The sequence below is a fragment of the Mytilus edulis genome, chromosome 7 (genome assembly GCF_963676685.1).
Source record: "Mytilus edulis chromosome 7, xbMytEdul2.2, whole genome shotgun sequence".
NCBI lineage: Eukaryota > Metazoa > Mollusca > Bivalvia > Mytilida > Mytilidae > Mytilus > Mytilus edulis.
Window position 1 is genome coordinate 11,300,957 of NC_092350.1, and position 19,461 is coordinate 11,320,417.

Here is a 19,461-nt window from a genome sequence, read left to right on the forward strand (position 1 = left end):
GGTTTTTTTTTCAATGGCTGTTTCCTTTTTGAAAGTCTTTTATGATGATTTCATATATTATTGTAATATCATCAAAAAAATAATTATCCTATGAGCATACAGTTTGATTTATATTGCAAAGTGCAACTTTTTCATAACAATCAAAAGACAAAGTAGAAAGCGCAGGCTTCAAACGATACATGAAACGCTAGTGTCCTCAACTAAGAAAAGAATGCAGTATTTATTTGACCGTATAAATCACTCGTATTGATTGTTTCATGATACAAATGGAAGGTCTGTTAATGTTTACTATTTTTGATTGTCTATGGATGGTTTTGTCATAAGATATCATACCACCTTTTTCAATTTTTTTAATGTTACTTAGAAGCGAGGAATTTGTTCTGATGATAACGGATGGACGATTTCTTATAACTATAATACGTATATGACAAGAATACTGTCATTAAGGATAACAACTCTATGCAGTATGGTCATTGTTCATTGTTGAAGGCCATACGTTGACTTATAGTTGTTAATGTCTGTGTTATTTGGTAACTTGTGAAGATTTGTATTATTGGCAATCATACCACATCTTCTTTTTTTAAATTTCTAAATCAAAATCAAAATCAAAAATTTCTTAAAAGTAAATCGATCAACTGTGACATATGAACATGTGTTCATACAGCATAAAGTAATCCTTAGACTATTGTTACTCTATATACTTAAATGAACAGTGTAAATATGCACTTCACCTTTATTGTTCATTACCGTTACATCGCAAAGTTTCAATACGAACAAAAACAAATTAAACAAGTATTTTATTCATCTCTTTTCATATTGTAACATTTTCGTCTCTTTGTTTACCATTGTTCAACCTACTGCTTTTAACTTAATAGCTTTTCTGTCACTATATTTTTTAAAGTCCATATGTAAACGTTTGTTGCCAAATGGAAATGTATAGAACAATTTTCAATGTTTCATCTAAATACAGATATCTTTTTCCAATGGCATTTTTATGGCAATTTTACATGCTATGGCAAACGGCTCTTTCAATAACAATTTACATCTATTGGAGTTTAAATTACTAACTAGACGTCTTCGGTGATAACTGTCACTCGTCTAATGAATGGAACTCAGTTAACGCTTCCATTTTTCACGCATCTGTCCTAAGTCAGGATCCTCGTTAGTGGTTGACTTAAGTTATGTTCTAATGTTTTTGTTGTTCGTAAGTGCATCCTGTTTAATTGCAAATCTGTAACAATTACTGTTAAATGTATTTGCAGCTTTTTCAGAATCGGTTTGATATATTAGAGATGCACGTTTTGTCTATTTATTTGTTTCTTGTTGCAGACATCTAAATGTCTTAGGTTTAGTGTCATAATGTTTTTGTCTGATTGTCGTGTGCTCCATATCTTTTCTTTTTATACACTGAGGGACAAGTTCAGTTTACTACAAATTACCAATATCATGAAAACATATAGACATAATGTAAATGTTCTTTTATTGCATCTTGTAACTAGAACTAATGCTATATAAATGCATAATAAATGCATTTTAGAACATATTATGCATCGCAGCTTAAAACAAAAAGAGGGGCGAAAGATACCAGAGGGACAGTAAAACTCATCGATCGAAAATAAACTGACAACGCCATGGCTAAAAAAGAAAAAGTCAAACAGACAAATAATTACACAAGAAAAAACACAGAAAACTAACATATAAGCAACACGAACCCCGCCATATATGATGCTGATATTGCAAATCTAAGACAATAAAATTGGAATGACATGCTTTAAGCACACCACTACTTTTCTTACAGATTAGAACACAACGTGAAGGATAATGCAGGTTCCTTTTTGCACCGATTTGCCTAAATATTTGATAAATGGAAGATCTCCCCTCTCCTTTAGAAAACGAATACTTTGTATTACACACAAGACCAATTATATCATTATATATATTTATACATAAACATTGACAAACATGTGAGACGCATTTTACCAAAAGTATCACCAACTTCCAGTGAATGCTCTTTTGTTAGTTTTCAGGACCAGTAAAATTTTTCAGTCATAAGTTGTCTCGTATGTTAACACAAATAAAAATAAAGTTATGACATAGTCCTGCTCTGCAATCATGGACGCTGACGCTTAGTATTTTTTTTTTGTCTGCGATAGTTGATTAGAGTACCATTACCCCGGTTTAATACAAGTGTCAGTGCAATCATTAACTATTTGTTTTACTTTTCAAGGTGACAGATATTTTACGAAATATGTTTCCAGATAATTACATTGAATTAAACATGCGCTTTGGATGCAACAATTTTATACGTAATTTTCATTTACGGGATACATTGTTACCAGTAAAAGTAAACGTGCTGTTGTGATAATGAACATAATAGTATCTAATATTTGTGTGTTATTGAATATTAATGTTAATAAGAATTTAATATAGAGAGAATATTTAACTACACTTATAACAAAATATATATTTACTGGATCATGGCGGGCGGAAGTGTATTATTTGAAAACTTTTAATTTGTTATGGTAATGTTAATAAGAATTTAATATAGAGAATGGAGACAACAACCTGACAAAGAGTAGAAAACAGCTCAAGGCAACCAAGAGGTCAATGCAGCTAGCCCATAAACTATATCATTGAAATGGACGCTACAATTAACTTCAAAACATACAAATGGACCAAAATAAAAACAAACACACTCACACAAGACAAAGGTGAGACGTTCCTGACTTATGAAAGGCACAAAATTGCTGCAGGGTTAAACAAGTTTTTTTTTAGATCTCAACCCTCCCCTATACCTCTAGCTAATATGGAATAAACAAACAAACAGCAAAACGCACAGTTAACCTCAGTTTAAAAGAAATCGGAGTATGATGTTTGAATAGGTACCGTAGCCGAAGAAAAAAGCAATCTGACATTGTTTATATAAATTTCTAAAGAAAACATTTATAAAAGAAACTTCATTTTTCGTTCATTTAAGAATTTAACCATAAGAAGTGTAAAGTTACTGTACAAAACAAATTTGATACACATTCTCGGCGTTAATACATAGGGGTTGATAAAAACGTAACACATCGGTTTATATCGCTACAAACGATTGCTACTCCTAGATTGTAGTCGTATATTTTCTAGTTGTGTTTACAACTTCTTATTATGGTAATGAGTTATAGTGACATAGTAGACAAAATATTTAATATTCAATATGATTATAAACAATAACAATAAACAATCTTAGGAATGTTTAACAAAACAATAAGTTCGTCTCGGATAGTTTGTTCATTAGAGCAAATGATATACATTTCGTTGAAGCAAAGGGTCCTATATTGCTAGCAGGACAACGGATTTTGAATTGATCACACAATCTTTTCCGTTAAGAGTGAATCATATGGGTACTGATAAGCTTTTTATAAAACAATGAATCAACTGCTACAACTTGTATAAAAAAAATAAGAAAGTAACACTCTTGATATCCGAAAAATAATAAACGTTGAATAAATATATGTTTAAATCAGAAACAAATTGCGTTTATGATAATAATGATTTCACCTCTTATCAATTTAAATAAGTAGAAATCAAAGTGTTTACCTGCTTAGAAAATTATACGGAAAAGGAACTCCTTGGTTTTACTCCAAACAGTTTACCTAAACAACATCGTGACAAAAGATTGTGAAATTCTTTCCGAATTTGACCGTTTACAATTCCGTATACAATTGGATTGGTTGCATTTCCTATGAAGAAAAGATATCTGAAAACTAAGTTATTTGTAAGTCCGAAAATATCAATCCAAAATGGCAGCCATGTCAATAAATAAATTACTGTACATAAGAAAAGCATCTTTGCTGTCCGATGGTGGAAAATCCGCCGAATTTTTTCAGCCTTTCTTTTCTTGGAATTCAGTTTTGAATTGTTATTTAAGACTTGTATATCTTTAGTTATAACTTCGGAATCTTCATTGTCAAATTCATAGGTCCTGCTAACTTCAGTATCGATGTGATCATGTTTTTGTTTGTCACAAAGAGAAGAACGTATTTCCGATATTTCCGGACCTTGGGGGCTTCTTGATAAAGCTCTCTTCCGGAATTTTGTTCGTTGCCATAGCACCATATAAATAATGATATAGAAAATAACAATAATTATCAAACTGACAAAGAAAAACACCATTAGAACACCTTGATAAATTACAGCATACACTTGACCATACAAAGAGTATGTAAAATGGCAGAATTTGCCATCAGTCAGGTCATGGTGGAATTTACATTTTACGTCACTGACCTCGTAGTCAGAAACTACAGTAAAAATTCCAATTGACGGTCCAGCAGAAGCACAACTGAGAACGAAGATGAAAAGCATACCATGCTGTACATTTTTCACAGACATTTTATGAGTGATACGACATACAGCAATGTACCTTTCAGCAGCGATAGCAACAAGTGTCAAATTGGATGCAAATATTGCAAAATGGCGCGTGAATTCAAAAGTTCTACAAACAATGTCAGATTGAACAAGGTGTAGTTCATAAATCATGGTATATGGCATTATCATTGAGCAAACAACAAGATCTAAAATAGCCAGAGCTTTGATAAAAGTGTTAGAAGCAGACTGTTCCTTCCTGTGAAAGTACACGATCAGTACCGGAATGTTACCAAGTATTCCAACAATAGAAAACACTCCAAGGTACACAGCCAGAATAACATACTCTGCGCTCCAGTAACTAGTAAAGTCGGTAGACACTGACATTGAAATATTCCCATTGTTTGAAAAGTTAATCATCTTCTCGTCTGTAAATTCTACATAGTATTTATTCGTTTTCTCGATCATTTAAAAACCTCAAGTGTTTTGTTTTTGTATTATAAATGAGCATAAACTATACAATATAGCGGTGAACTACGGAAGCTAATATTATGGAGATTAAATAGTTTACCACTTATTCATGTACTATAGCATCCCGTTAATAAGTCGTTGAGCAAAGTATAACACCACGATTACAACTGTCATTACTACTTCCAAGCATTGCATTAGTTAAAGTGTCTCAGATGTAAATACTAACTCGTGTTAATAGTTACTGAAATCGATAAGAAGGCGGGCCTTAAAACTTTACTGCATAACTGTTTGATGGGAAATCCAATACAGTTGCGACATGACATGTTATATTTGTGTGTCACTAATTTTTTATCCGAGGAAAAGAAATTGATTTTGAAAGAAACGAGAGACGGAACTGTCTTAGACATTTGCATCTTTTGTCTTATTATAAGAGTTTAAGCTCATTAATGATAAAAATGAAGAAGAACACGTAAGAAAATCATATTTACGCTGTATGGTCACGTAAATAATGACATATAAACTCTTCTTACTGGGACTACTGCCCGGGTTTCTGTAGGAGTTACATTATTATCAAATCACTTCAGGAAGAAAACAGTTTTTTTCCCATTTATAACTGTTTCCGTGTTAAGGAATCATTTAACAAAAGTACCATTTACCTTACAATTCTAGTACATATTATTTATGACTATATTACCAACATACATAAAAGTTATAATTTGAGAAATTTTGACTGGCGACTTTATCATTACAGAATTGTAACGGTATTTTCATAAAAAGATTACACTTTTGTTAGATATATATATTTATTCATAATAAAATGTAAACCCATCATTGTTTTAATAAATAAAGAAACTGTAATACACTGATAATGAGACTTACAAAAATGTACATGTATGTACTTCTAATTGCAAATAATGGTTTTTGTTGTTGTTTTTGTTGTTGTTGTTGACTAATAACAATGCACTTAGTAATACCATGACGTAGACATATTTATTTTTGACACTCAAAATTGGTCAACTGACTTAATTTATTCACCTCAGATTTATATTCTTGAATCATCGACGTAGCCATTATATAACCGTTGTCTTTTACTCAACCTTCACACGGACTGTATACTCCAATAACCTTTGCAAAGCAGTGGGGATACTCTGATAGATACCAAAAAAGAAAAACAACACAACTCAAATGAATGAACCATGCATGGCAAAATGCCTTCATCGGGACACAATTTTTAAATAATAAATCTTTACAGAATATTTTTCAATTTCTTAATGTTTACAGAAAAGGGTTTTGAAATCTGCTACACATGTAGCCTACAAATCTATTTGATTGCCGAGTTTTATATAAACAAGTACAAACTTTTTGCTTTTATTATAATATCTTGATCATATTAAAACCTAAAAAAAACCTCGATGCAACGGATTTCTAAAAAGTAACTTAAAATTTGGACTGAAAGATGTTACTTTAATTATTTAAAGGAGCTAACATTTGCCTACAGTGATACTGCGTGCTTTTCATTTCCATTTTAATGCATGAGGATCAAAACTTACAGAAATGCCAATTGATTCTGTATTGTAAACACTAGATGATGAATTCTTATATGTATGTTTCTATTAAACAGAAATTTATATAATGTGTCAAACTTTATAAAAGATTTCCTTTTTATTTGGGACACGTGTTTTGTATGTGATCAGTACCATTGTATCTACTGTGCGAAGTCAGGTTTTGGACTTTATGTTGTATATGTACCTGTAGCAATGGGCGTCAAGTTGGTTACCTATTCCCTATTCCCTATTCGTTACCTATTCCCTATTCCCTATTCGTTACCTATTCGTTACCTATTCCCTATTCCCTATTCGTTGCCTATTCGTTACCTATTCCCTATTCCCTATTCGTTGCCTATTCGTTACCTATTCCCTATTCCCTATTCGTTACCTATTCGTTACCTATTCCCTATTCCCTATTCGTTACCTATTCGTTACTTATTTGATTTTTAATATCCTTCCCCCTTTTTAATTATGGCATGGAATAGTTTAATATGGCTGCCGTTACCATGGAAACGGCACAATTGTGAAAAAAATGAGTTTTTGGTTTTTGGTGAACTGTTTGGATATGCTTCAACTCAGAATCATCATATTTTAAAACAATGTAGGTGCCCACTATATACAGGTGTTGGATGATTTTGGCGATCATTGGAACTACTATGTTGCCATGGAAACTACACCAAAATTTTCAAAATTCTAAAAATGCTCAAAACTTCATGAAACTTCACAATAATGATGAGCAACATTGGAGTTGGAATTTCCAAAATAGGTCTTGTTACCATGGAAACAATGCAAAAAGGTCAAAAATTTCAAAAATAAGAATTTTCCGCAAACTGGATGAAACTTTACAGGAATGGTAACTGGCATAGGCAGAGTTGGATTTTGAAGTTAGAATTTTCAAAATGGCCGCCGTAACCATGGAAACAGCAAAAATATCAAAAATTCAAAATGTTCAAACTTAATGAAACTTTGCAAAAATGTTACTAGCTATAGACATCTGTAGATGCTCTCTTTGACTTTGGAATTGTCAAAATGGCTGCCGCTCACCTGGTAATAGGGGGAAGGGGTGCCTTCCGTTATTGCTAGCAATTACAAATCTAGTTGTTAATAGTCTTACATATGGTAATAGTTCTGAATTGGTTGAGGTAAAATGATCTTTTTATGACCTATTTATATGTGTTTGTGCTCAACCGATCCTTTTACTTCATGTTCGATACGCATTTGTTCCTTACTTGTTTTTTATACGTTCTACCTTTTAACTGCTTTATGTCCGTATGTTTGAAGATGGATCTTGGTTCGACGGGATGAAATCACCGTGTTAGCGCTTGCGTAAAAACGAAGATGTGGTATGATTGCCAATGAGACAACACTCCACATTAGACCAAAATGACACAGAAATTATCAACTATAGTTCACTGTACGGCCTTCAACAATGAGCATAGCCCAAACCGTGTAGTCACCTATAAAAGGCCCAGACATGACAACCTCATACAATTCAAACAACAAAACTGACGGCCGTATTTCATATACAAAAAAATAAACGGAAATATGTAACACAAAAACAAACGATAACTACTTAATTTCAGGCTCTTGTCTAGGGACAGGCACATACTTACATAATGTGGTAGAGTTAAACATGTAAGCAGGGTGTACATCGTTTCGGAGCATGCTATTACCTTGTTTAATTCGTTCCATCACTCGCTTATAATTCGCTTATAATACGTGTATCTTACGTTGCACCTTTTAAAACATGATTTTCAATTGTTTTGTTGTCTCTGGTGGAAGATTTTGGCTCTTAGAGGTGATATAACTCTATAAGTGCATTTGTATCCGTTCCAGCGGTCGCATAATACCCTGTTAAATATTCGTTACTAATTCGCTTTTAAAAAGTTTGTTGTACGTTGCACCTTTTAGAAAAGGATTTTCAATTAAATTCATATCTCTGGTGGTAACAATGTGTTCTTAGAGAAGAAATGACCCCATTAGAGCGCATGTACCCGTTCCAGCGCTCGGTAAATAACCTGTTACCTATTCGTTACCTATTCGCTTTTAATGCGCGGGGTATACGCTGCAACTTGAAATAAATCGTGTTTTAATTGTGTTCATGTCTGGTGGTAACAATGTGTTCTTAGAGATGAAATGACTCCATTAGAGCGCATGTACCCGTTCCAGCGCTCGGTAAATAACCTGTTACCTATTCGTTACTTATTCGCTTTTAATGCGCGGGGTAAACGGTGCACCTTGAAATAAATCGTTTTTTAATTGTGTTCAGGTCTCTGGTGGTAAGAATGTGTTCTTAGAGATGAAATTACCCTATTAGCCCGCATGTACCCGTTCCAGCGCTCGGTTAATACCCTGTTACCTATTCGTTACCTATTCGTTACCTATTCGCTTATAATACATTTTTTTATACGTTGCACCTGTTAGAAAAGAATTTTCAATTATGTCCAGGTCTCAGGTGGTAACAATGTGTTCTAAGAGATGAAATTACCCTATTAGCGCTCATGTACCCGTTCCAGTGCTCGGTAAATAACCTGTTACCTATTCGTTACCTATTCGCTTTTAATGCGCGGGGTATAACTGCACCTTGAAATAAATCGTTTTTTAATTGTGTTCAGGTCTCTGGTGGTAAGAATGTGTTCTTAGAGATGAAATTACCCTATTAGCGCGCATGTACCCGTTCCAGCGCTCGGTTAATACCCTGTTACCTATTCGTTACCTATTCGTTACCTATTCGTTACCTATTCGCTTATACTACATTTTTTTATACGTTGCACCTGTTAGAAAAGGATTTTCAATTATGTCCAGGTCTCAGGTGGTAACAATGTGTTCTTAGAGATGAAATGACCCTATTAGCGCGCATGTACTCGTTCCAGCGCTCGGTTAATACCCTGCTACTTATCGTTACCTATTCACCTATAATACGTTTGTTGTACGTTGCACCTTTTAGAAAAGGATTTTCAATTGTGTCCATGTCTCTGGTGGTAACAATGTCTTCTCAGAGATAAAATGACTCTATTAGGGTGCATGTACCCGTTCCAGCGCGCGGATAATACCCTGTTACTTATTCGTTCCTTATTTGCTTTTAATGCGCAGGGTAAGTATACGTTGCACCTGGAAATAAATCATTTTTTAACTGTGTTCATGTCTCTGGTGGGAACAATATGTTCTTAGAGACGAAATTACCCTATTAGAGCGCATGTACCCGTTCCAGCGCTCGGTTAATATCCTGTTACCTATTCGTTACCTATTCGTTACCTATTCACTTATAATACATTTGGTGTACGTTGCACCTTTTACAAAAGGATTTTCACTTGTGTTCATGTCTCTGGTGGTAACAATGTGTAATTAGAGATGAAATGACCCTATTAGCGTGCATGTACCTGTTCCAGCGCTCGATTAATTCCCTGTTACCTATTCGTTACCTATTCGTTACTTATTCGCTTTTAATACATTTGTTGTACGTTGCACCTTTATGAAACGGATTTTCAATTGTGTTCATATCTCTTGTGGTAATAATGTGTTCTTATAGATGAAATACCCCTATTAGCGCATATTACCCGTTCCAGCGCTCGGATGATACCCTGTTACTTATTCGTTCCTTATTCGCTTTTAATGCGCAGGGTATACGTTGCACCTTGAAATGAATCGTTTTTTAATTGTGTTCGTGTCTCTGGTGGTAACAATGTCTTCTTAGAGATAAAATGACCATATTAGCGCGCATGTACCCGTTCCAGCGCTCAGTAAATACCCTGTTACCTATTCGTTACCTATTCACTTATAATACATTTGTTGTACGTTGCACCTTTTAGAAAAGGATTTTCACTTGTGCTCATGTCTCTGGTGGTAATAATGTGTAATAGAGATGAAATGACCCTATTAACGTGCATGTACCCGTTCCAGCGCTCGATTAATACCCTGTTACATATTCGTTACCTATTCGTTACTTATTCGCTTTTAATACGTTTGTTGTACGTTGCACCTTTAAGAAACGGATTTTCAATTGTGTTCATATCTCTTGTGGTAATAATGTGTTCTTATAGATGAAATACCGCTATTAGCGCATATTACCCGTTCCAGCGCTCGGATAATACCCTGTTACTTATTCGTTCCTTATTCATTTTTAATGCGCAGGGTATACGTTGCACCTTGAAATAAATCGTTTTTTAATTGTGTTCGTGTCTCTGGTGGTAAAAATGTCTTCTTAGAGATAAAATGACTCTATTAGCGCGCATGTACCCGATCCAGCGCTCGGTTAATACCCTGTTACCTATTCGTTACATATTCGTTACCTATTCACTTAGAATACATTTGTTGTACGTTGCACCTTTTAGAAAAGGATTTTCACGTGTGTTCATGTCTCTGGTGGTAACAATGTGTTCTTAGAGATGAAATGACCCTATTAGCGCATATGTATCCGTTCCAGCGCTCGGTTAATACCATATTACCTATTCGTTACCTATTCGTTACTTATTCGCTTTAAATACGTTTGTTGTACGTTGCACCTTTTAGAAAAGGATTTTCACTTGTGTTCATGTCTCTGGTGGTAACAATGAGTAATTAGAGATGAAATGACCCTATTAGCGCGCATGTACCCGTTCCAGCGCTCGGTTAATACCCTGTTACCTATTCGTTACATATTCGTTACCTATTCACTTATAATACGTTTATTGTACGTTGCACCTTTTAGAAAAGGATTTTCAATTGTGTCCATGTCTCTGGTGGTAACAATGTGTTCTAAGAGATGACATGACCCTATTAACGTGCATGTACCCGTTCCAGCGCTCGGTTAATACCCTGTTACCTATTCGTTACTTATTTGCTTTTAATACGTTTGTTGTTCGTATATAAAGCGAATAAGTAACGAATAGGTATCGAATAGGTAACAGGGTATTAACCGAGCGCTGGAACGGTTACATGAGCGCTAATAGGGTAATTTCATCTCTAAGAACACATTGTTACCACCTGAGACCTGGACATAATTGAAAATCCTTTTCTAACAGGTGCAACGTAAAAAAAAATGTTTTATAAGCGAATAGGTAACGAATAGGTAACGAATAGGTAACAGGGTATTAACCGAGCGCTGGAACGGGTACATGCGCTCTAATAGGGTCATTTCGTCTCTAAGAACACATTGTTACAACCAGAGACATGAACACAATTAAAAAACGATTTATTTCAAGGTGCAACGTATACTTACCCCGCGCATTAAAAGCGAATAAGGAACGAATAAGTAACAGGGTATTATCCGAGCGCTGGAACGGGTACATGCGCGCTAATAGGGTAATTTCATCTCTAAGAACACATTCTTACCACCAGAGACCTGAACGATATTAAAAAACGATTTATTTCAAGGTGCACCGTATACCCCGCTTATTAAAAGCGAATAGGTAACGAATAGGTAACAGGTTATTTACCGAGCGCTGGAACGGGTAAATGCGCTCTAATGGGGTCATTTCATCTCTAAGAACACATTGTTACCACCTGAGACCTAGACATAATTGAAAATCCTTTTCTAACAGGTGCAACGTATAAAAAAATGTATTATAAGCGAATAGGTAACGAATAGGTAACAGGGTATTAACCGAGCGCTGGAACGGGTACATGCGCGCTAATAGGGTAATTTTATCTCTAAGAACACATTCTTACCACCAGAGACCTGAACACAATTAAAAAACGATTTATTTCAAGGTGCACCGAATACCCCGCGCATTAAAAGCGAATAAGTAACGAATAGGTAACAAGATTATTTACCGAGCACTGGAACGGGTACATGAGCGCTAATAGGGTAATTTCATCTCTAAGAACACATTGTTACCACCTGAGACATGGACATAATTGAAAATCCTTTTCTAACAGGTGAAACGTATAAAAAAATGTATTATAAGCGAATAGGTAACGAATAGGTAACGAATAGGTAACAGGGTATTAACCGAGCGCTGGAACGGGTACATGAGCGCTAATAGGGTAATTTCATCTCTAAGAACACATTGTTACCACCTGAGACCTGGACATAATTGAAAATCCTTTTCTAACAGGTGCAACGTATAAAAAAATGTATTATAAGCGAATAGGTAACGAATAGGTAACAGGGTATTAACCGAGCGCTGGAACGGGTACATGCGCGCTAATAGGGTAATTTCATCTCTAAGAACACATTCTTACCACCAGAGACCTGAACACAATTAAAAAACGATTTATTTCAAGGTGCACCGTATACCCCGCGCATTCAAAGCGAAAAGGTAACGAATAGGTAACAGGTTATTTACCGAGCACTGGAACGGGTACATGAGCGCTAATAGGGTAATTTCATCTCTAAGAACACATTGTTACCACCTGAGACCTGGACATAATTGAAAATCCTTTTCTAACAGGTGCAACGTATAAAAAAATGTATTATAAGCGAATAGGTAACGAATAGGTAACGAATAGGTAACAGGGTATTAACCGAGCGCTGGAACGGGTACATGAGCGCTAATAGGGTAATTTCATCTCTAAGAACACATTGTTACCACCTGAGACCTGGACATAATTGAAAATCCTTTTCTAACAGGTGCAACGTATAAAAAAATGTAGTATAAGCGAATAGGTAACGAATAGGTAACGAATAGGTAACAGGGTATTAACCGAGCGCTGAAACGGGTACATGCGCGCTAATAGGGTAATTTCATCTCTAAGAACACATTCTTACCACCAGAGACCTGAACACAATTAAAAAACGATTTATTTCAAGGTGCACCGTATACCCCGCGCATTAAAAGCGAATAGGTAACGAATAGGTAACAGGTTATTTACCGAGCGCTGGAACGGGTACATGCGCTCTAATGGGGTCATTATATCTCTAAGAACACATTGTTACCACCTGAGACCTGTACATAATTGAAAATCCTTTTCTAACAGGTGCAACGTATAAAAAAAATGTATTATAAGCGAATAGGTAACGAATAGGTAACGAATAGGTAACAGGGTATTAACCGAGCGCTGGAACGGGTACATGCGCGCTAATAGGGTAATTTCATCTCCAAGAACACATTCTTACCACCAGAGACCTGAACACAATTAAAAAACGATTTATTTCAAGGTGCACCGTATACCCCGCTTATTAAAAGCGAATAGGTAACGAATAGGTAACAGGTTATTTACCGAGCGCTGGAACGGGTAAATGCGCTCTAATGGGGTCATTTCATCTCTAAGAACACATTGTTACCACCTGAGACCTGGACATAATTGAAAATCCTTTTCTAACAGGTGCAACGTATAAAAAAATGTATTATAAGCGAATAGGTAACGAATAGGTAACAGGGTATTAACCGAGCGCTGGAACGGGTACATGCGCGCTAATAGGGTAATTTTATCTCTAAGAACACATTCTTACCACCAGAGACCTGAACACAATTAAAAAACGATTTATTTCAAGGTGCACCGAATACCCCGCGCATTAAAAGCGAATAAGTAACGAATAGGTAACAAGATTATTTACCGAGCACTGGAACGGGTACATGAGCGCTAATAGGGTAATTTCATCTCTAAGAACACATTGTTACCACCTGAGACATGGACATAATTGAAAATCCTTTTCTAACAGGTGAAACGTATAAAAAAATGTATTATAAGCGAATAGGTAACGAATAGGTAACGAATAGGTAACAGGGTATTAACCGAGCGCTGGAACGGGTACATGAGCGCTAATAGGGTAATTTCATCTCTAAGAACACATTGTTACCACCTGAGACCTGGACATAATTGAAAATCCTTTTCTAACAGGTGCAACGTATAAAAAAATGTATTATAAGCGAATAGGTAACGAATAGGTAACAGGGTATTAACCGAGCGCTGGAACGGGTACATGCGCGCTAATAGGGTAATTTCATCTCTAAGAACACATTCTTACCACCAGAGACCTGAACACAATTAAAAAACGATTTATTTCAAGGTGCACCGTATACCCCGCGCATTCAAAGCGAAAAGGTAACGAATAGGTAACAGGTTATTTACCGAGCACTGGAACGGGTACATGAGCGCTAATAGGGTATTTTCATCTCTAAGAACACATTGTTACCACCTGAGACCTGGACATAATTGAAAATCCTTTTCTAACAGGTGCAACGTATAAAAAAATGTATTATAAGCGAATAGGTAACGAATAGGTAACGAATAGGTAACAGGGTATTAACCGAGCGCTGGAACGGGTACATGAGCGCTAATAGGGTAATTTCATCTCTAAGAACACATTGTTACCACCTGAGACCTGGACATAATTGAAAATCCTTTTCTAACAGGTGCAACGTATAAAAAAATGTAGTATAAGCGAATAGGTAACGAATAGGTAACGAATAGGTAACAGGGTATTAACCGAGCGCTGAAACGGGTACATGCGCGCTAATAGGGTAATTTCATCTCTAAGAACACATTCTTACCACCAGAGACCTGAACACAATTAAAAAACGATTTATTTCAAGGTGCACCGTATACCCCGCGCATTAAAAGCGAATAGGTAACGAATAGGTAACAGGTTATTTACCGAGCGCTGGAACGGGTACATGCGCTCTAATGGGGTCATTATATCTCTAAGAACACATTGTTACCACCTGAGACCTGTACATAATTGAAAATCCTTTTCTAACAGGTGCAACGTATAAAAAAAATGTATTATAAGCGAATAGGTAACGAATAGGTAACGAATAGGTAACAGGGTATTAACCGAGCGCTGGAACGGGTACATGCGCGCTAATAGGGTAATTTCATCTCCAAGAACACATTCTTACCACCAGAGACCTGAACACAATTAAAAAACGATTTATTTCAAGGTGCACCGTATACCCCGCGCATTCAAAGCGAATAGGTAACGAATAGGTAACAGGTTATTTACCGAGCACTGGAACGGGTACATGAGCGCTAATAGGGTAATTTCATCTCTAAGAACACATTGTTACCACCTGAGACCTGGACATAATTGAAAATCCTTTTCTAACAGGTGCAACGTATAAAAAAATGTATTATAAGCGAATAGGTAACGAATAGGTAACGAATAGGTAACAGGGTATTAACCGAGCGCTGGAACGGGTACATGCGGGCTAATAGGGTAATTTCATCTCTAAGAACACATTCTTACCACCAGAGACCTGAACACAATTAAAAAACGATTTATTTCAAGGTGCACCGTATACCCCGCGCATTAAAAGCGAATAAGTAACGAATAGGTAACAGGTTATTTACCGAGCGCTGGAACGGGTACATGCGCTCTAATGGAGTCATTTCATCTCTAAGAACACATTGTTACCACCAGACATGAACACAATTAAAACACGATTTATTTCAAGTTGCAGCGTATACCCCGCGCATTAAAAACGAATAGGTAACGAATAGGTAACAGGTTATTTACCGAGCGCTGGAACGGGTACATGCGCTCTAATGGGGTCATTTCTTCTCTAAGAACACATTGTTACCACCAGAGATATGAATTTAATTGAAAATCCTTTTCTAAAAGGTGCAACGTACAACAAACGTATTATAAGTGAATAGGTAACGAATAGGTAACGAATAGGTAACAGGGTATTAACCGATCGCTGGAACGAGTACATATGCGCTTATAGGGGTATTTCATCTATAAGAACACATTGTTACCACCAGAGATATGAACACAATTGGAAATCCTTTTCTAAAAGGTGCAACGTACAACAAACTTTTTAAAAGCGAATTAGTAACGAATATTTAACAGGGTATTATCCGACCGCTGGAACGGATACAAATGCACTTATAGAGTTATATCACCTCTAAGAGCCAAAATCTTCCACCAGAGACAACAAAACAATTGAAAATCATGTTTTAAAAGGTGCAACGTAAGATGCACGTATTATAAGCGAATTATAAGCGAGTGATGGAACGAATTAAACAAGGTAATAGCATGCTCCGAAACGATGTACACCCTGCTTACATGTTTAACTCTACCACATTATGTAAGTATGTGCCTGTCCCTAGACAAGAGCCTGAAATTAAGTAGTTATCGTTTGTTTTTGTGTTACATATTTCCGTTTATTTTTATGTATATGAAATACGGCCGTCAGTTTTGTTGTTTGAATTGTATGAGGTTGTCATGTCTGGGCCTTTTATAGGTGAGTTGTCATGTCTGGGCCTTTTATAGGTGACTACACGGTTTGGGCTATGCTCATTGTTGAAGGCCGTACAGTGAACTATAGTTGATAATTTCTGTGTCATTTTGGTCTAATGTGGAGTGTTGTCTCATTGGCAATCATACCACATCTTCGTTTTTACGCAAGCGCTAACACGGTGATTTCATCCCGTCGAACCAAGATCCATCTTCAAACATACGGACATAAAGCAGTTAAAAGGTAGAACGTATAAAAAACAAGTAAGGAACAAATGCGTATCGAACATGAAGTAAAAGGATCGGTTGAGCACAAACACATATAAATAGGTCATAAAAAGATCATTTTACCTCAACCAATTCAGAACTATTACCATATGTAAGACTATTAACAATTAGATTTGTAATTGCTAGCAATAACGGAAGGCACCCCTTCCCCCTATTACCAGGTGAGCGGCAGCCATTTTGACAATTCCAAAGTCAAAGAGAGCATCTACAGATGTCTATAGCTAGTAACATTTTTGCAAAGTTTCATTAAGTTTGAACATTTTGAATTTTTGATATTTTTGCTGTTTCCATGGTTACGGCGGCCATTTTGAAAATTCTAACTTCAAAATCCAACTCTGCCTATGCCAGTTACCATTCCTGTAAAGTTTCATCCAGTTTGCGGAAAATTCTTATTTTTGAAATTTTTGACCTTTTTGTATTGTTTCCATGGTAACAAGACCTATTTTGGAAATTCCAACTCCAATGTTGCTCATCATTACTGTGAAGTTTCATGAAGTTTTGAGCATTTTTAGAATTTTGAAAATTTTGGTGTAGTTTCCATGGCAACATAGTAGTTCCAATGATCGCCAAAATCATCCAACACCTGTATATAGTGGGCACCTACATTGTTTTAAAATATGATGATTCTGAGTTGAAGCATATCCAAACAGTTCACCAAAAACCAAAAACTCATTTTTTTCACAATTGTGCCGTTTCCATGGTAACGGCAGCCATATTAAACTATTCCATGCCATAATTAAAAAGGGGGAAGGATATTAAAAATCAAATAAGTAACGAATAGGTAACGAATAGGGAATAGGGAATAGGTAACGAATAGGCAACGAATAGGGAATAGGGAATAGGTAACGAATAGGTAACGAATAGGGAATAGGGAATAGGTAACGAATAGGTAACGAATAGGGAATAGGGAATAGGTAACGAATAGGCAACGAATAGGGAATAGGGAATAGGTAACGAATAGGGAATAGGGAATAGGTAACCAACTTGACGCCCATCCTGTAGCATGTCAGGAATATGTGTGTTTCTCAATAATTGTTCTTATGTTGATCTAGTGCGGATAATTCCCTTCAAAAACCATAGTTGAAATTGTTTTTAAGAAAAATATTATATCTTGACATTTATACATTCTATGGTAAAGTTAAGTGCATTTTTTTCCCATTTCGTTATTTTCAATCTATTTTTGTGACAGAAAGAGAATGAAGTTAATACCTCGTAATCTTACTTGATACTTAACAAAGTCATGTAATTTATCATACTTTCCTAATTCTTTATTATACAAACGACATACCGATTATAGTTGTAAGCTGTAAATTAATTCTCGCATCTAGACGAGATTTGTGGATATTTCTATATTCTAATAGAATTCACATAAATTCAACTAAACTAAATAAATTTACGATTTACGTATATTTTTTTCCCTGCATTTTGTTTTATATTCAGTACGTAAGAAAGTTGTTAACATATCTCCGACTACAATCATTTTCACGGCCGACACTCGGCTAACCGAGAGTTTGGTCGGTTAATCTATATTGAGTATGCGGCTATATCGGCGGTTGGTCTGTTAATCGGGTTGGCTAAAGTCTGTTAATCAGGTGTTATTGAGAAAATCATTGAAAGTTCAGCATGTTTCACTATATAACTTTTTAAATATATGTTTATCATACAAAATATTCATGTCTAACAAAACAATTCAATGTACTGAATCCAGTGGTGTAATTATTATTTTTCTAGCTTCAATGTACGATCTATAAAATGAAAAGGCGGGTTACTCATCAATAAATTTATACACATTTTACACACACAAACTGTACACAAAATGACACGTTGGTTGAATTTACGTGCATGCAATATTTTAAACATCGAAAAAAGACAGGCATTATGTTTGTTAACCATACTGAAATCATTGTGTGAAAAATCTTCACGAAAATCTGTATTTTGGTGACATAAATCAATCTTTAATTAAAACCTGGTCTGTTAATGGGTCGGATGTATAAAACCCGGTCTGTTAATTGGTCTGTTAAGAGTTATGAATGGCAATAAAAGTATAATTTTATTGCTATATGGGGTGTTATCGGATCAAATGGGTAGGCTCAAGGCGAGCGGCTAAAATATACGGAAACAACACATGAGGAATGAAACATAAAATATACGGAAACAACACATGAACCAGTGGCGGATCCAGGGGGGGGGGGGGGGGTTCCAGTTCCGGGGGGTTGGAACCCCCCCCTTTTTTTGCCGATCAATGCATTTGAATGGGAGCATAGAGTTGGAACCCCCCCCTTTTACTCTGGGTTGGGACCCCCCCCCCCTTTTTTTAAATGGCTGGATCCGCCACTGTGAACAATGAACAATTTAAACTATGGAAATAGAAAATTGATAAAAACGTTTTCAAAAAGTGTTATATTATTAATGTAATGTTAATTTCATCCAAGAATGGTCGCATATGTCATGTGGATTCTGTTTAATTGTCATGCATGACACCAACTTGTCATCTACATTGGTAACCAGTATATAAATCAGAGATAAACGTCGTAATGTACCTAAACATCAGTAAGTAAAATATATTGGGATGCTAAAATATAAAGAATAGAGAAAGAATAATGAGTAAGATAAATAAAAGGTAAAAGGAAAAAACGTCACGGAAGAAACGTGACATAACAATTTAAAGAATACAGAAATAAACAACACCCCCAATCCGAACCCTCA

General features: G+C 35.7%; 1 protein-coding gene across 1 annotated transcript; it reads right to left on the bottom strand.

The window, feature by feature from the left end:
- Positions 1-3,172: 3,172 nt before the first annotated feature.
- Positions 3,173-5,034, bottom strand: LOC139529930 (orexin receptor type 2-like). The gene has a single exon (XM_071325912.1). It carries the CDS (start codon positions 4,813-4,815, stop codon positions 3,595-3,597), a length of 1,221 nt encoding a protein of 406 aa, XP_071182013.1. The 5' UTR covers positions 4,816-5,034; the 3' UTR covers positions 3,173-3,594.
- Positions 5,035-19,461: the final 14,427 nt, after the last annotated feature.

What these genes read in the sequence shown, in the direction of transcription:
- LOC139529930 (XM_071325912.1), bottom strand. Translation starts at nt 4,815, where the DNA reads ATGATCGAGAAAACGAATAAATACTATGTAGAATTTACAGACGAGAAG.